At 40.1% G+C, this 25,195-nt stretch overlaps 1 protein-coding gene across 3 annotated transcripts in view; it reads right to left on the bottom strand.

Moving 5' to 3' along the window:
- Positions 1 to 1,146: 1,146 nt before the first annotated feature.
- hipk3a (homeodomain interacting protein kinase 3a) overlaps positions 1,147 to 25,195 on the bottom strand; it is a 35,493-nt gene continuing 11,444 nt past the window's right edge. The window contains exons 5-18 of one of the 3 annotated variants that reach the window (XM_047391041.1): positions 17,925 to 18,048; positions 15,924 to 16,043; positions 15,248 to 15,334; positions 14,889 to 15,073; positions 13,909 to 14,074; positions 12,573 to 12,693; positions 12,398 to 12,492; positions 11,877 to 12,031; positions 11,520 to 11,681; positions 11,063 to 11,416; positions 10,783 to 10,944; positions 8,841 to 9,109; positions 7,330 to 7,478; positions 1,147 to 5,021 (exon numbers count right to left, since the gene is read on the bottom strand). In XM_047391041.1, coding sequence (XP_047246997.1) covers positions 4,494 to 5,021; positions 7,330 to 7,478; positions 8,841 to 9,109; positions 10,783 to 10,944; positions 11,063 to 11,416; positions 11,520 to 11,681; positions 11,877 to 12,031; positions 12,398 to 12,492; positions 12,573 to 12,693; positions 13,909 to 14,074; positions 14,889 to 15,073; positions 15,248 to 15,334; positions 15,924 to 16,043; positions 17,925 to 18,048 — 2,677 coding nt within the window. In that variant the 3' untranslated portion in view covers positions 1,147 to 4,493. Of the gene's footprint in view, positions 5,022 to 7,329; positions 7,479 to 8,840; positions 9,110 to 10,782; positions 10,945 to 11,062; positions 11,435 to 11,519; positions 11,682 to 11,876; positions 12,032 to 12,397; positions 12,493 to 12,572; positions 12,694 to 13,908; positions 14,075 to 14,888; positions 15,074 to 15,247; positions 15,335 to 15,923; positions 16,044 to 17,924; positions 18,049 to 25,195 lie in introns of all 3 variants that reach the window. The other 2 variants (XM_047391031.1, XM_047391023.1) reach the window with 2 other exon arrangements.

Here is a 25,195-nt window from a genome sequence, read left to right as displayed (position 1 = left end):
CACTTGTGTATTGATTATGAGTCGTTTCCTCCATGGAGCTACTGCTGCCAGTGCCTTTGTTTAGTTTCCCATAGAAAGTACTACTGGCTCTGTCTTTGGCCATCTTTGTCCTGGACAGAGCCATTGTTGAAACAACTGCTTCCACAAACTATGCGTGCTCATATTTTCTTTCCCATAAAAACGTACTTCTGGCTCAGTGCTCGTTTTTTTCTGAATAAAGTGATGGAGTTGTAGCTGCAATTAAAGTGTTGTTTTCCTTCCTGAACAAAGGTTAAGGTTCAGTTGTTCTGTTTTAGTTTTTTAGAACAGTCATTTATTAAGCTATTGCTCCAATTAACTTTGTGTCTTATTTTTCTTCTCTATAGAAAGTGCTCCTGACTCAATGCTTCAGTGTTTGGCTTTTTCCTGGACCGAAGCACTGACAGATCAGATTCTGAATAATATGCAGATTCCTATGTTTTCTATGTCCCTTATAATACTCCCTGCTCAGTGCTTCTGTATTTCTTTCCCAGACGGTGACTGACAGAGCTATTACATTTCAGCAGCTTTTCTTAATGTGGAACAGCCATCTCAAAATCCAGTCCTCAACAGATAAAGTCCAGCAACCTTTAGAGATGTTTCTTCTTTTACAGACCTAAATCTAACAATGGCATCCTGAGGAGGTAAATCACCCATTTAATTCAGGAGGCTTGAACCAGGGACAGTAGTTCTGTCAGTAGCCATGACAGAACCACTATAATAGCTATTAATTGGTGCAGTCTATTGGTGCACCCATTGATTGGTTGGACCAAATTTCCTTAGTTTTGGTAGATCGTTGATCGGCGGATACTTATATGTGTAACTGATCTACTTGTCTAACCTATTGTGTAAGTTGTTTCTTTTTAAAATGTGAAAAATGACAAACTAAAAAGGAACTGCAATGCTCATTAGATTTGAGAGCACTACACTTCATAAGCAGTCAAAACAAATTTGTAGTTTCAAAAATCGGTATCGGCAGGTCAGGCCTTTTAAAGATCGGTAATCGACCAGAAAACTGCAATCAGTGCACCCCTAGTGCAGTTTTTATTTGAAGTTAAACTGAATCAGAAAGTATTTGATGCTTCGCTTCTTTACAATGAAACAACGACCAAAAGAAACAACAGTGACTGAAGCAAAAGAGTTTTTTTTAATTCAAAGTGAATCTCAACATATTATACAATAAATTCATAATTTGACACTCACCAATAAGAGTCACCAAGAAGGAACCCGCTTTTTGTGACAAAGTACATAAGGCTTGGTCACACTGAAACTCACTGAGAACTAGAGAATGGGCGAGGAAGGGGATGAACGCAAACTGGTAAGACACACATCAATACATCCAAACAATTATTTTCCCAGTCCTCATAAATTGTTGTATATTGCACAGTGCAGTTGCTACAAGTCACACTAGAGTAGCATTTAGGATTAACAAAAACAAATCAAGGAATAAAAATCACAAAGCCACAAAATTCTACACATTTAAAACAGTAACAGCTTACATTTTAAAATCTGTGTGTCTACACGTTTGTGCCTAAATACCATAATCGTGTTACAAGTTTAATTTCATACAGATTCAAACTCAAAAGCCAAATGAGACATTCAGGTACACGTTGATTGATATGGTGGGGTTATTTTTCTATATGCTGGTTCCCAGTGAAAGCAGGCATGTAGCGGATAGATCCTATATTATTACTCATTGTCAAGATAGTTTGGATTACAATGCCTGATTAAAAAAAATCTCCCCACAAGTATTTTCATGATTTGTGGGTCTGGTGTGTTGCTAAGGGCTGCTGGGCTCCATGTGCTTTGCTAAGCTTTGATCAGGGTCTGTCTGACACCCAACTCGGCTTCTTTGATGTTGCAACTGTTGGGGTAAATCTGGAGGGACGTGAGATTTATCCACCCAAAGCCATCAATCCAAAGTGGTGGATAGATATAAAAAGAAAACATTTGGTGTGCACAACACAAAACTAACATAATTAAACAGTAGCATAGCAGACAAGAACACAAAATACACCCAATACCTAAATAACATAGCAAAACCATTATACTGTAATGTAATAATTAGATCAGGGTGGGAAAACTTTGGACCTAAATTTCGATTATGAGTGATGGATAAAGCGTTTAGAAAAAGAAACCCACGAAACAATATCTATCAATGGTAATAGCTGCATACAAGTACTATCAACACCCAAAATGCAGAAAATGTTTCGCTTGCAAACCAAAAACTGATTTCTTGACTTCCACAAATACATTCATGGTGTGAAATAAAGCTTTGCATTTGTGAACGTTACTCAGGCTCCATGTCTTTTAGTGCTGCACGGTGTTCTTGGTGAGTAAAACATTCCCTGACATTATTTTTCTTAGGATTCTGTAAAAATGTAAAATTAAAAAAACAAAACAACGCAAGATTGTTGTTTTTTTTATCTTCGTCTACAGAACAAACTTTGGGGGGCTTCGTGATGCGAAAACAGGATCTGACCCCCGAAAGGAGTTAGCATACAATATTACGTGACTGCTTTGACATTGTAGACGTCATCAGTCAGCCACTGGTTGAGGAGAAGGCACTAAGTTATACAGTACGAAGAGTTGCAAATACAGATCTATAACGGGAATAAAAACTGCGTCCTTGAAAGGAAAGACGATAATACATCACACTGCTAACAGAATCAAAGCGCAAACCCAGCCTACTTTGAAATACTGATGCTAAATACACACAAACACACACACACACACACACACACACCAAAAAGCAACAGAACAATAAAAAATAAAACAAATAAAAAGGAAAACTTAACTTCCAATACAGCAGTTTACAAACACTTCAAAACAACAAAGCTAATATACAGAGGCACTAGCATAAAGGAGTAGCATTCAATATACTCCATGATCAAAATAAAATCCACTTCCGTTTCATCTAGTTGACCAAACTACATTACGAAGGAGAGACCGGAGGCCAGAAAGAGATTAATCCTCTAAATTCACAGCTACCAAGTGGCAGATCAGTACATAGCAGCTTATTAACTATACATTCCAAATACAATTAGCAAACAGCTCAGAAAAATAAAACCTCAACCCTCTTATTATTTTTAAAATAGAGATTTCACAATATATTCCAAAAAATTAAGTCCTTGACTGCAACAGTGTATGCTGGAGGTGACAGAAATATGACAGACCATGCTTCCGAAATGATTAACGAATAAAGTCTTTGGTGTTGATTGGAGTGAAACGTCGGCGGGTAAAGAGAACGACTCACACGACGACACACTGGAAATCAAACAAAAACACGCACAAATAAAAATCATAATCAAGGCTTCGCTTCCACCCTGAAGGAATGTATGAAAACTGACAACAGGTTTCAATACGTGGGGGAGGGGGGCCAAAAGCTTCGTCAACAATAATTACTGATACGACTAATACTCAAAAGCCCAGCAGTGATACTGTTAAGTTGATAGGTTACCTCAAACACTGAGAAGTATCTTAAAAGTTAAAAACATTTAACAAGTCTAAGCCACTCCCAAAATCTAAAACGCATGAATGCAAATCTAGCCAAAATGCAAGATAATAAAAACACAGCAACCCAGAGGATCTAGATTGTATTGCAGTTACAGTAAACAGTGACAATACTGTAATGAATTAAGTACTATAGTGAATAGAAATCGATTAGCAAAATATCAAATCACTCTTTATGTACATTAAAAGCTAATTCAGTCAGAGCCTTATATGTGCAGCCTCTAGTTAGATTAAACCCACACTGAGTTAGAAAGCGTAAAGTAAAACAAGCCCATGCACATGATCCTCTGTCATTCTGGAGGTTAAGTGCTGCAAGCCCATTTAAATTCAAACATACAAATCTAAATGCTCCTGAAGTAACGTCAAAGACTAAAAGGGTTTTAAGGCACTAGAAGGAAGCAATCATGCAGACGGGAGCCTTTGATCCAGGTTCGCACGGCCAGGGTGGCTTAACGACCAGATCCGAGCAGCGTGCACGAGTTGCAAAGCAACACAGATAAAGGGAGCAGGAGGCTGAACGACCCTGACACCGTAGACCGAACAAAAAAAACAAAACAAAACCAAACATGATTTTCCAGCCTTGATTTAGATCAGATCGATGACAGGAGGTAATGTTCTTGAGAAAAGTTTCCTAATTGTCATCCAAATTCATTCACTCTTACAAAAGATCTCAAGTTTCCTCCACAGGCTGACATGATGTTCCAGGAAGTCTCTGCTTTGACACACAAGATCAACAGCCTGTGAAGTCAACCCGTCAGATTACAGAAAACATGGGTTAAAATGTTTTCTCAAATCCGTCCACAGAGATAAAACATTACTCTATTTCTTCCGCTCTTCTTTTACTCAACAGAAGTGTTCGTGTTGTGCTCTGCTGGGGGCCCCCCATGCCCGGGTTGCAGCCCCAGTCCATTTCTCCTTGAGCCTCCTGTTTAGAAGGAGGTGCGGCTCCTCCATCCTTCTCCTCAGATGTAAGAGAACTGGGGGTGGTGGCTGAGCTTGGTGGGGCTCAGGTGGAAGCCTGTAAAGGCAGCTGGGGAGGCCATGTATGGGTGAGGAGGGGGTGGGGGAGGAAAGGGCGGCTTGAAAGGGTGCGGGTGGTGGGTGTAGCCTGGCTGATGGTGAGGGTTGATGGTTGGGGAGGGGAGGAGCCGGTGCGAAGCGGCGGGGTGGTGGGGGTGCGTGCTGATGCCAAGGGTGACCTGGTGGACCAACGCTCCGCCTTGGGGATGGGAGAGCCCAAAGCCGTGCTGGAGGAGAGGGGGAGGTGGGGGGCGAGAGGGCAGGATGGGGTGATGGGCGGCAGTGAGAGGCCCACTGGAGGGGTAGGAAAGCAGGGTATGAGGGGCCGCCGAGGTGTGTGTGGGGCTGTTGTGGTGCAAGTGTGTGAATGGGTGTGTGTGCACAGTAGGAGGGATGTAGGCATGTGGTCGCAGAGGCCCATAGTTGCCGTTCCACTCTTTGTTGCTGTGGTTTGAACCGTACGGCTGCACCTGACAGAAAAACACAAAAACCATGTTTGAACAGAAACATCTTGGCTAAAGGCAGTAAAAGTTATACGGTAAAAAAGTATACTAAGGCATCAAAAACAGCAAAGGTACTGCTTTAAATACATCATTAAGATTTGCTGCCAGATACAGTGGGGAGAACAAGTATTTGATACACTGCAGATTTTGCAGGTTTTCTCACTTGCAAAGCATGTAGAAGTCTTTAATTTTTATCATAGGTGATCTTCAACTGTGAGTGATGGAACCTAAAAGAAAAATCCAGAAAATCGCATTGTGTGATTTTTAAGTAATTAATTAGCATTTTCTTGCATGACATTTGTATTTGATCACCTAACAACCAGTAAGAATCCCAGCTCTCAAAGGCCTGTTGGTTCTTCTTTACGAAGCCCTCCAGCTCACCAGCTTGGTGAGAAGGCAACAACTGTTGGCACAATTATAGCAAAATGGAAGAAGTTCAAGATGACGGTCAATCTCCCTCGGTCTGGGGCTCCATGCAAGATCTCACCTTGTGGCGCATCAATGATCACGAGGAAGCTGAGGGATCAGCCCAGAACTACATGGCAGGACCTAGTCAATGACCTGAAGAGAGCTGGTACCCCAGTCTCAAAGAAGACCATTAGTAACACAATACGCCGCCATGGATTAAAGTCCTGCAGGTGCTCAAGCCAGTGCATATCCAGGCCCGTCTGAAGTTTGCCAATGAACATCTGGATGATCCAGACGAGGAATGGGAGAAGGTCATGGGGTCTGATGAGACAAAAATAGAGCTTTTTGGTCTTAACTCCACTCGTCGTGTTTGGAGGAAGGAGGAGGATGAGTACAACCCCAAGAACACCGTCCATACCGTGAAACATGGAGGTGGAAACATCATTCTTTGGGGATGCTTTTCTGCAAAGGTTACACTGTATTGAGGGGAGGATGGATGGGGCCATGTATCAGGAGATCTTAGCCAACAAGCTCCTTCCCTCAGTAAAGGCACTGAAGATGGGTCGTAGCTCGGTCTTCCAGCATGACAACGACCCAAAGCACACAGCCAGGGCAACTAAGGAGTGGCTCCGCAAGTAGCATCTCAAGGTCTTGGAGTGGCCTAGCCAGTCTCCAGACCTGAACCCAATCAAAAATCTTTGGAAGGAGCTGAAAGTCCATATTGCCCAGGGACAGCCCTGAAACCTGAAGGATCTGGAGAAGATCTGTATAAAGGAGTGATCCAAAATCCCTGCTGCAGTGTGTGCAAACCTCATCAAGAAGAACTACAGGAAACATCTGATATCTGTAATTGCAAACAAAGGTTTCTGTCCCAAAGATTGAGTTTTGTTTTTCTGATGTATTAAATACAGGCAATATAATGCAAATTATTTACTTAAAAATCACACAATGTGATTTTCGTCACTCACAGTTGAAGAGTACCTTTGATAAAAATGAAAGACTTCTGCATGCTTTGCAAGGGGGAAAAGCTGCTAAATGGGCAGTGTATTAAATACTTGTTCTCCCCACTGTATGTGGGTTGCATCAAGACAAGTTTAAATGTAAACTCCCAAGAGTTGTTAAAAAGAGCAAACCCATTTTCAACTCAACACTTTCAAGCATCCTGTGTATAATTTGGATGCTTTTACTTTGCAAAAAAAAACCAATATTCCACAAAAACTAGCAGGGTCAACATTACTAGCCCACTAGTAAGAACGGACCTTTTTATTGACATGTAGCACAAACAACTGCTTGAACATCACAAGGCCCAAAACTTGTAAAATTAAGTTAAACTCAAGGGGATTCCCCTAGTTTACGCATAGGATAAGAGCTTCGGGAACTGAATTTAGCTTAGTCTTGAGAAAACCTGAGTGAATGGTACTGTCAAGAAATCCAAGGAGAGCCACACAGAAAAGAACAAGCCTGGCAGAGGTAGGAAGTAAACGTTTCAAAAGACCCTGGAAGAAAAACTAATGATATTTTCAGAGACCCCAGAGAGGAAATCTGATGCCCTGAATTACAACAAGATAACATCACAAGCCTGTCTAGTCAGTAAATGTGCAACAAAGTATCACACAACTATTTTGGTTTAAATCATAAGTGCAGATTTTAGATTGTAGAAAATGAGAGGTATAGCTCTGAGTAACTTTTAGATTTTCTTGTCAAATTCTCGCTGCTTTCCTAAACTCACCAGTATCTTATTCTAAAACAACAATTACTCCAAAGATGTTAGCCAAAAAAATGGTCAATAATCACTTGCTGAAAAATTTGGACTTAGTTGTTCTAGTCAAACTACCTCAAACAAAGAAAGGCGATAACCTGAACTAACCTGACCAAAGCCCAGATGGTGCTGCTGCCCTGTCAACTTCTGCTGCCGCGACAGCATGGGGGCGGATGACAGGAGGTGGACGGAGGAGGCAGTGCTCTGCTGTCCTACGAGACTGCAGCGCCCTTTGGATCGGGACCAGGACTCTGAGACTGAAGACAGACAAGGAGGCGAAAGATAATTTAAAAAAAATTAAAAAAAAGTTACAATGACCCACAAAACAGATGGTAAAGCAACAAGACTAGAGATGCAACAACCAAACACTCCGATGTCGGAATCTGTAGGTCAAATACTGAAAAATACAGATTTAAAAAAAAATATTTATTAAATCAATCAATACTAGGAACTCCCACTGTTCTCGGCCAATAAAAATCAACGAAAAAACATGTACTTTCATAAACATTTTATTGAGTTTCATGAAAACAAATCAAAGTTAGGGAGATATACTTTGATACATAAATTAGGATGACTGCAATTTCTTCGGTTTCTAAAATCTTTTAGTGTGGAAAAAAACTGGAAATTGGTATCAGCCAGGAAAAGCCGGATTGGTGCATCTCTAGATAAAACTTTTAAACAAAAAGAGTGATTAACAAAAATAAACGTTGCTTGTTAAATTGTTATTATCCAGAAACAACATTTTTTTGGCTGAATTACAATCCTGCATGGCAATGCCCTTGGTGTCCAAGTGTGACAATTTAGCTGTATACTGCCCTGATATCTGACTACTGTTTATGTCAAAGATTATTTCTGAATGCAAAACAGAAACACAGCATCTCAATAATAAAAATAAATTGAAGAGCCTTGGAAAAAAAAAAGATATTCTTGGCACTCAGAACAGGGCAACACATGAAAAACTAGTTACTCCACGGACTCTGATCCATTAGTGATTAGAACCAAGAATCCGGGGAGAACAGAAAGGTAGAAACTGATCTCACATCAGTGTCTTCGGGTAACTTTTGTTGCTACAAAGCGAGAACCAGCAGAGGAAAACAAAGATTTAGCCCATCTCCATGAAATGCATCCACCTTTCCCTCCACAGCAACTGAACCATTTTAGAAAATATCTGTTAGTCTTCCCAGAAAAACTCCTCTTATTCAAACAGGAAGACAATTTGACAACTACAAGGCAGAATGGTGACTTCAAGGGGCCTTTTACTGAACACAGCTCAGTATTTACTGAAGGGAAAGTCATTAATACAAATAAGGCAATGCCAGCAGCTTGCCTACTATGGATGCATCTATGAGGTGAAAGGGCTACAGCTCATTAAAATCTCTGCTGGTATCTCTTGGTCACCTGTTATAGCCCCTATGACCCACTAGGGGGCGGCAAGGCCCTACTTCTTCCATTTGACCTGCAAAGCAGATGCAGCCAAAGCACAGGTGACATATGGCAGGTGGTAAGATGAAGGAACGTTTGTGGTTAAAAAGAAAATGTGTTTCTGGGTGGGTTAAAGCACAAATATTTTCACAGCATGCTAATCAACAAATAGAAATAAAGATACTTTTTCCACTGACCTGTTCTCTGGACACGCTCCTGCATGTTGTGAGTGGTGCTGTTGCTCTGCATCCTCATTGGTGGAACTATCATGGTCCTGATGCCTCGGGGGCTCCGGTCCTGCTCCAAGGGGGAGGTCAGGGGTGCCAACACGGCAGCTAAAGGAGAGCGGTTGTTGTTGTTAAGGTAACGGTAGGCGCTGTTGCCATGCCGGGATGTTGTTGTGTCCGATGAGGGCGAGCCTTCCACCGTGTCACAACCACTTTCATGGCTGTCGTCCTCAGACATGCTGAACAGAGAGGTTGGTGGAGCACGTTAACACATTTCAACGAATCATGAAAATAATAACTTTTGTTTTCTTATTGTAGCAGAGAAGGCAGTGCAGTGGCTTTGTGGTGCCAAGCAGAAACAGTATGGCAGCATGTCCGCCATTTTGAGTGGCATGTTTGCCTTGGAATGCAATATGAGTATGTACAGACGGTTTTCTGATCAAAACAAACACTAAACGTAAGGTTTTCTAGAAGTAGTGACCTTTATTCATTAGTAGTTTGACAGTAGTTTACATGCAGTAAATGGCCCTGGGTCGGGAATCGAACCCAGAATAGCTCTACCTTCAGTGGACAGAAGAAAATGAATCTTTATAAGTTTTAGGCTGAATTTAGCTATTTAAATCAACCAACTAAAAATGGTAATTTCCATTGCCTACAAAGCTACATTAATTAATATTAAATGTTTAAAATCTCACAAGAGACTGTTGTTACAATCAATCACTGTAATCTAGGTTAAATAACTTCCATGTTACTACACTTAAATTACACTGATCGACACTGCAGGATGTATCAATTCACCTCGCCTCTATGGTGGCACCGCCCCCCTATGCCCGACAACAGTGAAATAAACTTTCATAATGTGCAACAGGTTCTCATTTGCATCATCCCAGCAGACTGACAATCAGCTGATCCGGTGGATCCAGATACAACCTTTGCCAGTGAAACGTTTGAGTAGGAATGCGAAATTCTAAATTGATGGCTGAGAAACAGAAAATTTGATCAACTGTCTATTTCGAAAGCTTAGACAATATTGGCTTATAGTGCTGAGAAGTCAATAAACACTTTCCTTTGAATTGGCTTTAATTTGCGTAAATCTGATTTTAAAAAGGAGATCCAGTCAGAGTATCTGTCAGTACTCGACCTCTGTTGTTTTCTTAATTCTTCTACAAACTCGCTGTGATATTGCATCTGCCTCATACTGGTAAAGGAACTATTACTGCTAACCTCTCAGAACATCACTACAAAAAAGATAATCTCAGGTTTCCCTTTAGTTTGAATGTGAAAATATACCTACTCATTTCAATATCGATTAGTTTTAGTAACAAAAAATGATAATCATTAATAGCCAATCAATAATAATAGCACTAATAGCTTAATGTATTATTGGCATATTATTTTATTATTAATACAGGGCTGAAACAATTAATCAGATTAAATACGATCAATTGATCATTGAAATGATTGTCAACTAATTTAGTACTCAAATAATCGTTAACTGGAGAAATACAGACTCTCAAACATGCCATTTGCTGAAAGAGCAACCTATTCAGAGCTGTAGTTAGGCAATAATTGTACAAAAAAATAAATACATTTTGCATTTAAGATGAAAAACCTTCTTTGTCTGTAAATATGTGTTCAAATTCTGTAAGAAATCTCCTATTAGGCACCCTTTGCTATCAGATTATTAATCAGCTAATGGTACAAATAGTCGGCAGATTAATCGATTAGCAAAATAATTGTAAGTTGCAGACCTATATTAATACTATTATTTTTAAACAGTTGATAATGTTTAAGAATATGGGCTGAAAAAGAAAACCACACTTAGTGTTTAGTAACTGTGTGTGTCACTATACATCTATTTCTATTATTTTTAGGTCTATGGGTCATCTGGGCTAATCCCATCAAAGAGCACCTGTTGGGCCTCTTGCATGGTGAGACAGAAGGGCTGGACTGCAGAGAGTTGGAGGCAAACGAACTGGTGCTGAGACTGCTGTCGGGGCTGCTGAGGGAACACACTCTCTCCATAGACACACTGGTGTTTCTGCAAGCCTCACATCCACATTCTCCTTTACATCTGTTGGTGGAACATTATTTAGTGTTTACATCAATACACAGGTTAAATTTCATTAAAGCAGTTTTGTCGGCAGCTATGGAAATTTTAGTGGAGCTTTTATTGTCTTGTTTATACTCACTGATTTAGATGGCACCCCTGACGACCTTCATTTACCACCTGGTCCTCTTCGTCACTCAGATCACTGCGGATGCTGATCACGCTGGGATCTGGACTCGGCGTGTCGGCCATGAGGACGGCCACATCCCGTTGTGGGTGCCTCGGAACATATTCCCGTCTGTTTCCACTTGCCGTAGTCTCTTTAAAGCAGTTTTCCTTGAGCTCTGTGCCATCTTTTCCCACAATTGTTTTCTGAATTTCTGGTCGTCTGGATTCCACCAGGGGCGCCTCCCTCTGTGGCTGCCCTCTTCCTGCCACAGCCTGTCCAACAATGTCTGCCATTTTTGGAGACCGGCATGCTGATATCTGCATGTTGCTAGGGTGGGACAGGTTCCTTTTATGCAAAATGATCAACACATTAGATCAAAATTGATGTGGGAGTGGTTTAAATTAAACATAACACAGGGGCAGAACCTCACCTGTTGTGCCCTTGTCTGTTCTGTTTATTTGCTGGTTGGGGCCACACAACATGAGCTATGCCAATGTTGATTGGCTGATGGGCAGAGAGGGCTGGCATCTGATTAGTCAAGAGAGGCTGCTGGATCACTGTGTTGTAGTGGCTGCTGTGTGGGAGGGCTTTCCTGAGTTGAGTGAAATAAAAACTTTTACATCTTACACACCGAGTGAGTAAATAAAATCTTAACTACAAAAAGCAAACAAAACTGTGACAAGATTTTAAAACAATTACGGTTAAAATTACAACATTTTTCCTGTTGTTTACAAGCAGGGACTTTCCCAAACTTGTAGTTTGGATGACTCCGATTTTGGTGACTCACCCCCAGTCGTTGATCCTCTGTGGTCCAGCCGTGGTGTCACCGGTAAGGGAGGGAGGCGGTGGTGGAGGTGGGTGAGAGGGTGGAGGACCCACAGGAGTCATCTGCTGCCATGCTGCAGGGACCAGAAGCTGCTGGCCTCTGCCAGACCAGGCCTGCTGCATTATAAAAGATAGGATAAGTCAAGTTTGCACATTAGTAACCACTTCAAATGTTTGCAACGACACCTTAAAGCATGCTTGATATATTTATAACCCAATTTACACGGATGTTCCCAGTTCTCATCTGTGTATTGCTACCGGAGTCTGAAGAAGCCATTTACTTGCAGCAAAAGAACACCAGGTTCTCCAATTACATATCGTATGGGAGTAATATAGCACACTGTAACAGGAAGAACTACGTATGCAGCACTCTGACTCATAAACAAATGTGTGAATGTTAATATGACGACAACTCTAGGTTCAGAATGTCAACATACTCTCGGGGTTTAAGCACAACTTATTCTGTATGAATCTGCATCTTACCTGAGCTATTACTCCATGCCTTACTGGCAGAGGTTGTATGGGAGGGGCTTGAGTTACCATGGACACAGAATAGGTTGCTGGCTGATTAAGGTTACCTTTGGAAAGGATATAAATATTTTAACTTCAAAACAACATTCCCAACCACTGTAGGAAGAAACTTGCACAATCTACATACCTTGCATTGGGGGAGGACAGAGAAGGAGGGCAGGCGGGAAGGAGTCACTGCACCCAAACTGTCCATTTCCTGTGAGAGCTATCCCAGGATGCAACACGGAAGGGGTGGACTGAGTAATAGACTGGATTGGACAAGTTTTTGAAGAAGAAGCGGAAAAGCAGGAATTAACATTAGAGAAAGGAAATTTGATATGTTTAGATGAAACCAAGACTACAATGACTACCGATATGGTCTTTAATCCCAATGCACATATCCTAGAGCAGAGGTCACGGATTATCGGACCAGGGTCCAGATCTGGACCCACGTACTTTCCAATCCGGACCCAACCCGATTTAAAACATTTATACATTACTGCATGTTGTCCAACAGTGTCTAACTTCACTTGCGCCGCATCTCATGTTAATGTGGTATAGCCCTGTGGAGAGTCTGGCCCTGCCTGCACGTGATGCAAATCAGGGAATGAGCTGCTTCAGTCAGGGCTTCTGCTGCTACCCTAACCGCAAAGCATTTTCTCATTTACCACGTAGATGTAAACCATTTTATTCCTGGACAGCAATGTGCGTCAGCGACGTGGCAGCTGGTGGCAGTAATGCACCGCATCATTGTATGCCAACCGCCAGAAAACTACAAAGAAGAAGCTATGCGGGTCCTTCAACGTGGGTTGCTAAGTTACTAGCTTGGGAGCTCATGCTTGCTGATAGTACAATGACTTTTACTCACAGATCAGTGAGTAAAAGGAGACTGCTTCATCAAAAATATGTAAAGTGGACTATGAAAATGACACATTTAAAGATGAATAGACAGATGCATACAGTCTCTTACAGCGCAACAGCGAGCATACGAGTGTTCACTGAGTACAGTGGATTTTGGGAAAACACAAAAAGCCTTTCACTGACTGGGAAATGATCAAAGAGTGCATGGAAGCTGTGGCAGAAACACTTTTAAGATGAAAAAGAAGGACAACAACTTAAGGAACAGGTTAAGCAAATTGCCATGTCTGCCACAAACACAACATGGAGAGTAGAACTGTTCTACCAAGATGTACAGACCCAGCTCGACTGTGCCATTCAAAGTGTTTTTAATATTTGTACTTAAATTGGATTGCTCTGAATAACTGATCAGTAGTTAAAAAAAAAAAGTGTTAATTAAATGTTTAATAAAGATGAAAAAATATTTTTGTTTCTTGATTTTAAATGTTGTGACCCCAAAGTGTTAGGATGAGGGAGGGAGTGGACCTCCTGCTATTTTAATTGGGGACCCCTGTCCTAGAGTAACACACAAAGCCATTAATCTACAATATTACTACATATCAGAGAGGGGAATGTGGTTACCCCACCTGGGTATGGACCTGGATGTTGCCGTAGCCCATTGGAAGGCCAGAAGACCCAGTGGGAGCTAGAGAGGGTCTTGACAAATGAATTGTGTTCTGGTTCAAAGCATCAAAAACTGCGCTGCTGGACCGGCTGTGACACATGTCCATGATGCGGAAAGATGACTGAACACTGAGAGAAAACAAGGGAGTTAAAAGAAATTCACATTATTTACAGCAGCTTACATTGGTATTAAACTTTTTTACATTATGTCTCCACAAACTTAATGCATCTTATTTGGATTCTGTGTTATAGACCAACATAAGGTGATGGAAAATGGACAGGAAAATTATACTTTGTCAACTTTCTTTACAAATAAAGATCTGAAAAGTGCACTGTGACATTTTGTGGAACCACTTCTTGCTGAGATTTCAGCTGAAGGTCTTTTGGGGCTTTGTCTCTACCAGCTTTGCACATAAAGCTTTTGCTCTTTCTTTGTAAAGTCAATCCATTTACCCCATCAAACCTATCCAGCTTCCCTGCCCTGACTAAAAAACAAATCCCCAAAGCATAATGCAGCCACCACCATGTTTCATCATTGGGATGGCGTGTTTGGGTTAATGAACAGTTTTGTGCCACACAGCCTTTTGCAACAAGGTAGAAAAAGTTCAACTTTAGCCATGTGGTGGTAGGTTTACAGCTGTGCCACTCTCTTTCCACTTTGAGATGATGGATTGAACAGAGCTCTGTAAGATGTTTAGAGCCTGGGATATTGTTTTATGACTTAACCCTGCTTTAAAACTTCTCCACAGCTTTATTCCACCCCTCTCTGCTGTATTCCATGGACTTCACTATGCCATTTGCTCACCAATGCTGCTTTATCAAATACAAATCCCAGTAACAACATGTAGGTTTGTGGTTGCTACATGAGAAAGAGGGAAAAGTTCAAGGGTAAAAATACTTCTGTGACAAATTATAGGCTGTGTTAGCAGCTAAACCGCCTTACTGGTTGCTGTGGGGGTAGTCCAGTAGATGAGTCATGGTCAGGAATGGGTGATTTAGGACACTCGTCGGAATGGTTCGGTCCTCAGCGTCGATCAGTAGCATGGTCTTAAGGAGAGACACAAACTCCAGTCGGTCTGCCTTCTCTGCCTGCATGTCGCTGCCATCAGGACTCAACACCAAGTTCACCTGAGACATCGAGGGAGAACGTTTAATAGTAAAACAAATAATGGGATCATTAAAAACTACTAAACTGTTTTTTTTTTTCTTTTTTAAAAAGGTGATATAATGGATTCCATTTTATATTTGAATTTTGTTTGGATCAGCTCAGATTTACCACGAGCACTTTGGTCTTGGACTTACGTGTGCTATGTCATCCAGACAGGTGAAGATGTACTTTCTGGCTTCTTTGGATTTAAGTCCTGTTTCTTTTTCATGCTCTTCTGTCGTCTGTAGAAAAACAAACAAGAAATAAAGGTCAATGATCATGAAGTGTAGCATGTGAAGATTTTTTTTGCATCTATAACCATTTTCATACACTCTACAAAACACCACAAGTAAAGATTACAAAGCACCTTTCTGTAAAAAGGCGACGAACATGTTAAGAGACAATGTGCTTTAGGATTAGTTTCACTGATGAGCAGTGAGAGGTCAAAACGTTAAGAATATCAGATAAAGTCATACACAGTCAGTGTCAGCATGTGAATCTGCTGAATCAAAGGGTTTGAATTGGGTTTTTACTCGACAGGCCAGGCAGAGAGGAGCCTAAATTCCTTGAAACTTTGTACAGAGAAAGCGCAGCACATGGTCTCAGCTTTGTGCTTCCCTGAGCTTTTAGCAGGCTGTTCTGGCTCTGTCTTGTTTTGACAAGCAGGTAGCTGAAAGAATTTTTAGTAAATACCGTGAGCCATTTCTCTTACTCTCCCCCATGATTCACCTGCCTGAGCATCTGTTATCCACAAAGCATCAGGAAGTGTTAAACACTGGCAAGTCTGTAATGTTGTGTTTGTGCTGATTTGTGCAATGTGAACTTCATTACTTTTAGTCTCCAGGAGGCGTACGGAGAGTCATACTCTTTGGTGAAGAAACGTGACGTCTTTGTCCCCTTGTTGAGCAGCTGCTCTGCAGGCAGTCCTTGCGTCTGAGATATATACCGGATCTGAGCGGAGAGACGGAGGAAACGGAGCGCAGAAAGGAAGAAGAGGAGCAGATGATGAGCAAAGGAGCAGAAAATGACAGAACCCCTTCAGATAATCAACCTGAATTTGATTTACTGAATCAGATTAGTTCCGCTGATGCCATCTGATAATGCAACCCTGCATACAGTCATTTCTGACAGACATGCAAACCTGTACAACCTGGACGGATCATTAAAGCTTTGGTAGCAGTTTAGAAATAACAGTTAATGTGCAACACTGCTTTTACATATCTTAAATTAAATCTGATGGGAAGTTTTATGTCTCACTCCAAGTTTGGGTTGATTGTGATTCTGTGGCTTGGTCTTTTGTTTCACTTGCCTTTAAAAATCAGCTTTGGGATGCAGAGTTTGGAGTGATGCATAAAATGTAGTTTAAAAAAAAGTTCAGAAATACAAAAATGTTGCATATAAATATCTTTATAGCCATCTGAGTAGCATTAGTTTGCAATTTATTTTGGACAAATTTAGCCTCTTTGTTCTCCTTCTAAAATACAGACATGTCACCTAATGTACATGAATAAATTATCTTTACAATGCAGGATGAGACAAAAAAAAGAGTCTACTTGTTCTGTTCAGAGGATTAGAACAAAGAACTGTCAGATAACAGTCAGGTTTGATCAAATTATTTTTAAGCATCATTTAAGAGGAGCTGTTAAAGGCTGACTTTTCTAGCCAACAGGTTTCAACAATAACTAGTTGGCTGATAGGCCTTACTGAACCCAAACGCTATAACAGGCTAGGACCAATGCTTTACAGTGTGCTCTTTATCTGTAAAAAAAAACAAAAAAAAACACTTTATGGCACCACACATCTGTTTTCTAATATTAAAAACAAACAAATGCAATACTTCATTAACCTCTCTGGATATTATCATTGAGGTAAACCCTCTTACAATAACACAATACCACAGAACTGCTGTTATGAATAAATGCAGTAAGGTTTACCTGTGTGTGTGTGTGTGTGTGTGTGTGTGTGTGTGTGTGTGTGTGTGTGTGTGTGTGTGTGTGTGTGTGTGTGTGTGCGTGCGCGCATGCATGCACGTGTCTACAGCCTAGAACAAACATACTGACTGGCCAAAGGGCACTGGACTGAGAACCTGCTGATGATGCACTGAATGGGAACCAAAGTGTGTGCACGTGTAAGCATGTGTGTGTGCATGCACGGATGTGCACATGTCTACCATCAGGCTTATGTTTATAAATACATTTTGCTGTGTAGAGTGGAACCACAGCGAGCCTTGGCATAGAACAGCATGATTTTGGGGGCTCAATGTGCTCGTGCAAGACTGTGTCCTGACATGGCCCATTAATAGGAGGCCACTATCTCTGACTGATTACTGGTCGGACTATTAGAGGAAATGGCACACCTTGAAAACAGCAATAAAAGCAAGGTCCAGTTAGGCTTCTGCACAAGTGTTTGTTTCCTAGATATAAAGCAAGCAAATCACCGTCTCAGTTTGTTGTTACACTCTTTACTTAAAACCATAATAATCCCTGATCTTCCAAGTTGTGTATGGCTAAACACAAGATGATTCAGTTTTCCTCTGTGAATGTACCAGGGGGCTTTTCCCATGCTCCCACTCCCTTGCCTAGGGATTTCAGTTTGAGTCCCAGTTGTACAGTTTGGACCACACATTATTCCTCTATGAGAAGATAAACACACACTGCATGGACAATTTCCTGATTTCCTTTGCCCAGTTGAGCTTTAGATGGATTTTATGTTTGGTTTGCTATATTTCAGTCGCACAGGGCGAGAAAAGCCTGGCCAAATAAAAACTGTAAGGGTCTTCCTTCCCTCCCCTCTGATTGTATATGAGTGCTTCTTTGTGTGTAGAGGTGTTACCTGGTCGTATTCCAGTGCTCCAGGGTAAAGAGGCCAGCCCAAGAAGAGCTCAGCAATCACGCAGCCCAGCGACCACATGTCAATGGCCTCGCAAAATGGCAGACCCAAAATAATCTCTGGAGCCCTGCAGGGAGGGAGAAGTAGAAATCTGGTCACAAGTTCCTTCGTTCCTCTCTAAAAATCTTGAAAGTCTGTGATTTTCATCGCTTTTATTCAAGCACAAATTTGATTACAACAGAATTCAAAGTAAAGCCAGTAAAAACTGAATTTCAAAAAATGTCTCATCTCAAAACTCCATACTTTTCCACAGTCAACTGTTCAAAGTTCCCAATCCTTTTTTAACTATTATTTTAGCTCAATATGAATTTGTGGCAGAGAGGAATATAGTGGTGAGGCTTTAAATATGGACAAAGGAAGTAATGAAGCAAAGAAGGAAGCAAATAGGAAGGAGGAAAATGACCCAGGAAGGGAGGAACTGAAGCAAACGAGACTGGAAGAAATAAAGCAACAAAGGAAAGCAGTAAACGGAAAAAAGGAGTCAAGAAAGCAAGTAAGGATAGAAGGAATATTTCAAATAAGGAAAGACTAAAGTTATCAAGGATTGAAAGACTGGGAACCTGACAGGGAAAAAAAACTGGGAATACAAAACGTTTTCCCCGACTCATTTTCTTTTCCAATATTTATCCAGACATAGAAAATATTTAAATCCAAATTCCACTTCTTTGGAACGCTGCAAAAAGTACACCCACACCCCTCACCAAACTTCTAGATCGCAAAGAAAATAATCTGTTCCCCCACACCAAACATCACAGAGCTCAATGACAGAGCAATGGCCCATCTCGCCAAATCAATAATAGTCTTTGACACCTAGCACCCGCTTCATAACTTCTTTCAGCTCCTGCTCTCTGGACGCAGATATCAGACACATAAATACAGAACGGCCCGTTTTAAAAGTTTTATTCCTTCAGCCATTGCTATTTTAAACAAGCTGCCTCATTGATTTATTTCGCCGTTTGCTGTGCATTCGTCCTGTGATTGTTAATTGTGTTGAATGTTTACATGTATGGTGTAGATTCCCAAATTGACATGTCAGCCTACTGGAAACAAATTTCCCTTTATGGGACAATAAAGATCTCTTTCCATATATCTAGATGCATTTTTTTATTTCAGAACATAAAAATTCTGATTATCAGCTCATCAAACAAGTTAAATGTAACCTCAAAATAAAAAATAAAAAACACATCACGTTTTACATTTCAAAAGCTGAGTGTAAAAAATACTTCTTTAGGAGTCAGAATCAGCCCATCTATCCTACTCGAATATGAATGTAACATGTACCGTATATTTCAATCAAAAACACCACAGAATTTAGACAAGATTTGCTTTCAAACATACAGAACTCTCTATGGAACTTTTTATGACAGTCACATAATTAAACATATTCCTCCTGATTTCCATTGTATACATAGCACTGTTAATATGGCAGTAATAAACTTAGTAAAACTACATACCACTCGAGTTCAAAGAAACAATTACAGTTTTGACAAGATCTAACTGTGAAATACGTGGAACCAGCAGCCCTGTATTGTAGGTGTTGTGTAAACTGTGTGCAAACAATAGGCTTTCAGACTGGGACACAGCAGCTGAGCAACAGTTCCACAAATAGCAACCTCTGCTGTGGCGACCACAGGGGAAACGCTCGTCTCCCAGCAACAACTGGACGCAAGGCAATAATGCAACAGTAACACAGGGTTAAAAACAGAGACCGCCAGGCATACAAGTGGAAGATTCTATACGTGCATGCAGACACAGCTGCAGACCTCAGGCCCAACCATTTTACACAGCCCTCCCTAGCCTGAAGGAAATTACACTTTCCTCATTTCCTACTGTCGTTGCATGACGCAAAGGTCTGGGACGTCCACTGGGGTCTTACTGGACTGAAGACAGTTTTGAAGACAGTGCAATTGTCCTATGACCAAGAAGAGAACGAGAGAAATAAGACTGCTCTAAAACGTTTTGGGAATCAAAATGAAAGCCAGGCATGCCCTTAAGCACAAACTTCATTTGACAAAAAAAAAAAGCAAAAACCACAAACACCCCTGGAGGACAAATGCAACGAAAGCATTAACTGAGGACAAAATAGGCAATTGCTCAATATTATAAAAAATAAACAGATCTCCTACTCTGATGGAAAATGAGGAAATAGTGTTTAACCAAAATGCAGACTCCAAAAATAAAGCAGCAAACAAATGTAGCTAAAACAAATTGAAGAATGAGATGAAAATAACTCAAGTGTGTGTGAGCATATCGTGTTGTTCTTGACTGTACTACTGTCACGGTACCACATTCATACAAGCTACTCCTACAATGGCCCCAACCTTCCAGAGCCGCAACAGCTTACGACAAAACACACACTAAATAATCACACACTCGCTCACACACAAGTGTTTGGCAGGCAGGCAGGCCAGGTTCCAGAACGAGCCACACTACGGAGCTATAACAAGAACAAACAGTGCATACAATATGGTACCACCCTGGTACAGTGAGCTGCACACACAATCAACACTTTAGACACCGCATCCGTTAGTATCACTGATGTTAAACATAAGGAGGTGTAGCCAGGGATATCCGAGCGCCTGTTCTTCAACGCCTGCAAACAAAGCTGAGCAATGATTATCGCATATCAAAACAAGTCCAACAACATTACGGAAGCTGCGTTTGTGAGAACGCATCTCAAGTTGCACAAGACCGAGCTTTGCACGTGCAGCGACCAAACGGATGCAGCCAGAGAGGGACCATCATCTGAAATGTGAAAGTGAAGCTAGAGTTTTTCTTTAAAATGCTTTTTGCAACGTCTGCTTCATGTCGCTGTTAATGAGACGGAACCTAAACTTTACCAGAAATCAGTGGAGTAAAATAATTCAACAAAAACAGGACAGCAAGAAAGGAAAACTGACAAAAAGTAAAACACCAAACAACAAAACTGAAAATTCAATTTGATAGTATTTCACATATCAAGGTCATTAAATTTACTCCTGAACAAGCAAACCTAAGGACAATTTAAAAATTCAATTCAGAAACAATCTAACCTAATGGCGACATATCAAAAATAAACATGTACACAGCTGCACAATATCAGGAAATCAGGCAATTGCAATATTGCTGAATATTACAATATTATCTGCAGAGTTTAAGCCAGCGATATTGCTGCTTTCTTTGTTGTTGCAAGAGTCCCCACGACTCTGCAATAGCTTTACCATTCTATCAGGTGCAATCAAAGTAAATCCAACTGACCAAACATAGGGGTACATCTCAGTCAGATAGAATATCTTAAAAAGTTTATTTATTATAGTAAATAAATTCAAAAAGTTTAATTTATATTCATTTCAAACAATGATATATTTCAAGGTTTTCTTTTTTACCTGTTCATTTTGAAGCAAGAATTATAACAGAAGCATTTTCTATTGTTTGTTTTTGAGGTACTGAATTAGAAAGTTTTCAATAGGAGTAAAACATAATCAGTTTTTCCATAACATTTTAATTTAAGTTTATTGCATGAGCCAGTGAGCCTCCACCAGCTTAATTTAGGACACACACAAAACCTGTTGCCACAAATGTCTCAGCTATGAACAAAGCAATGAGAGTTTAAAGTGGGAGTAGGTTTCATTATGCGCAGAAAAATGTTCTGCACAATAAATTATTTCATTGGACACAGAAGCATGTTGGGGAAGCAGCATTTTTTTCGAGGAATTACACAACAAAAGGTTTGGACACAAATAATAAGCCTAGTTAGAAGTTTCACAACCATCTACAGTTCCTAGAAACAACCATAATACTGAGAAAGTGTGATTAAGATATCATTAGACCCATAAAGAAGTAAGCAACAATGTGATTACATTACAATTTTACATATATGCTCCAATCAATATGCCAGAAATCCAAATGAGACAATTTTCTCTTGATAAGCTCTAATCAATGATCCAAAGGTCAAATAATTCCCAACATTTTCAGTCTATAAAACACCCTCAGCCAGGGTTATCACAAAACTCAATACAGTTTTGAAGACACAGGGATCTTTCGAACAAATACCACAAAGTATTACCAATTACTGCATGGAAATATTTGTATTGCCTTAACTAGAGCAAAACCATTAAGACAATTTAGCCCACATTAGAAAAAAGGAAATCTGCAACCTAAAGTGTCCATATTACAAGATCTGTTAATATCTTTTACTGCAGCACCTTCGATTCAGCTGGGTAATTATATTATTTTTATTAAGGCTTGATTTTTGATGGTGTCTTTGAGCTTTTAACAAATCATTAAAATGCTACATGAGTCCAAATTATAACGGCAATATGACAAGTGTTCTAGGTTTGGTCCAGTGTTTTCAGAAATCTAATCTAACTTCTCTATTATGTTGGTTTTAAGTATTTGTTGTCGGGGTAACAGTACTTTAAAGAAAATGTTTTTTTCTTTTATTTCTACACTTCTTTAAGTCGCTAGAATCTTAAAAAATATACAGTTTGGGGATTTGAACAGTCAGATATGAGTGCTAGTATTTAAGATGACAAAGAATAGGCCAGTAACAAGCGTAGATAGTTAAGATATTTTCTGCTGAGTGACAACAGAGAATAGGGATCTGTGTAGTAGTTTTCCCAGCAAAGCCAATATCTGGCTTCTGGACAACACTGTTGGTCAGTGAGAAGAAGGACCTAGTTAGACTCAACGCCGTCATGGGGCTGTCGTACGTTGCTAACATTTAAACCGATAATATTAGCTTATGCCATCCGGGAGGTTTATTTCTTCACTGCTGCAGATAGAGAAGCTTTACTGAGCTTTTCATCTTGCTCTCAAACAGAGTGTTGACTGTAGCATCAGTCCAGCAAGCATCTGGTATCCTTCAGCCTTTCCTCTGTCCGTCTACTTCACAGGCAAAATATCATTGTCGGATAGAGAGGGTCCCAGAGGCATTTTTCCTGGCGTGCTTTACATGTTAGAGAAATTACTTCCAGCAGCAGCTGGATGTTTTTGTGTCAGCCGTGATTGTTCAGGTGAGCTGCAGCATAGAAGGGAGGGGCTGAGTGTGTTTTTGCAGCGGCGCTGTGTAAAGAAGGGGAGACAACTTGGGGAGATAAAAAATGGGTTTATATAGACCTGGACGCAAATGAGTATCTTTAAACAGTTAATTTTTTCAGTATCGATTATATCTAAATAGGAATTATTTTGACAACCCTAGTATTGGCCTAGAAAATCCTGATTGAAACTGCTAAACCTCTGCTTAGCAATCAAATTAAAACCCTGTAAAAGAAGCCAGAAGAGAAGATAATCAATTACATACCTTTTCTGACCTTTTGTGACATTTGACAACGGTGTGCTACTCAATTATAGCAAAAAATGTGATCTCTGAAAACACCCAAGCAAGGATCAGTCATCTGACAGCTTCTATAAACTGAAACTTGCTCATGCACTTAAAGAGTAATTGGAAGTTGTCTGACACAGAGATGTGTTTATGACAGTCACATTAAATTTTGAGACGAGCGAAGATTCACACGTCAAAGCTTCAGGCTCAGTAGTTTGACATTTTAAATCTAGATGCTTCAGTCGTAACCAGTCCAACAGGGCGCTACAAAACATAAATAGGATTTGAGCGAATGCATGGAAAAAATAAACACAAAAAGCTAAAAAAAAAGAGGGCACTCAAGGACAAAACCATAAAGAACTCTCAATTTTTAGGCTGAGAGGAAAAAAACAAACCAAGTTAAAAGCAGAGAGTCTGCCTACATGTCATGTTACATAAACAGGCCTCTTCCAGGGAGTGCTTATGTTTCAGTTATTGTGTACAATAAACACTTTAAATGCAGCCAGTTAGCGCTCCAGAGTCACATTATGCTTCTCCACTGACATTCACAAAAAAACAGGATCCCACAACATAAATCAACAAAACTGGATACGCTGATATTTCCCCATTTTCACTCTAAAGCTGAAAAACAAACTCCAGTTTTCTCAGTTCTTTTTCCTGTAAAACTCTCCCGTGAATCGGACATATTGAGTAAATACTCAATATGGGATTTTTCATGAGGAAAACTTCTGCTTGGAGATACTTGCTTGAGTATGTTGGTACACAAATGTCTGGCTAGACAACACAGCTGAAGAAATGTTTGGTTGTTAAAGTGATGAGACAAGGAACAAATATTAAAACAACACCGCTGTAACAACGATATCACATCATGATAAGCTTAACCGCAACCTGTCCAAATCTGTCAGCTTGCAAACACAATAGCCATCTTCTCTTCCACCTGATCTCTCAACATTAATTATTAATGAAGGCCTCTGCTCTGTTTTCATTGTGGGTAGTTTTACGTCACCGGCCCCCTCAGGACATACGAGTCACCTCACCGGGTCCTGCTGTCATGGCAGCGACACAGTCAAACATGGCGAGCATCGAAAACCTCCTGAGCAACGTGACACCTGATAAGCAACACTAACAGTTCAGCAAACTGATCAAGATCCAGTCACCTTATAGTATCTTTAACTGCAGTGACTGAGCAGGAAACTCCTTCAATAAATGCAGCTGTCCAACGTTTCATGAATTTATTTTTGTCTATACAAACGGTCCACAAACTACATCTTGTTTAATAAAGCACCTGGAATGCTTTTTATAGAGTTTAATAGGAGAAATTACAATAAATGTGACTGATTTGACAATTCTTTAACATGCAAACGACAAAAAATTGGTGAATCTGTTTAAATAAGTATACTTTTACAGTATGTAAAACATCAGAACAGAATAAGAACAGAAGACAGAATAACAGGATCAGTAACAAAAACTTACTGACAGGAGTCATCAGGAAGGTAAATGTAGTAATGTTCTTTATTAACACTTATTTTAACTTTACAAATAAATAGGAGCAAAGTAGAGGTTGTTGTGTTTTCATCTAGTAAATGGCACCTGTTAAAAACCTCTTAAGGATGAAGTAGTGCTGGACCATAATGTACTCTCCATTTTATCACCATATAAAAATAAACCTTAAAAGGATTTAGGCCATGAAACATTTCTGAACAGATTTTATTTAATTTGCTCAATTTATCAGGTTTTTGTCATTTATTAAATACGACCTAAAGTACACCCAGTTTCAGGCTTCTTAACCACACTCAGAGTATTAAACTACAAATCCATGCTTGGGTAAAATGTCCTTATATTTAAAAATCAGCTCAAGAAGTTAAAGAAAAAGGACAAAAACAAACATTATCAGCCAGTAACAAAAAAAAGA

The sequence above is a fragment of the Girardinichthys multiradiatus genome, chromosome 2 (genome assembly GCF_021462225.1).
Source record: "Girardinichthys multiradiatus isolate DD_20200921_A chromosome 2, DD_fGirMul_XY1, whole genome shotgun sequence".
Lineage (NCBI taxonomy): Eukaryota > Metazoa > Chordata > Actinopteri > Cyprinodontiformes > Goodeidae > Girardinichthys > Girardinichthys multiradiatus.
Note: the sequence above shows the minus strand (reverse complement) of the source record. Positions and strands in the feature narration are given on the sequence as shown.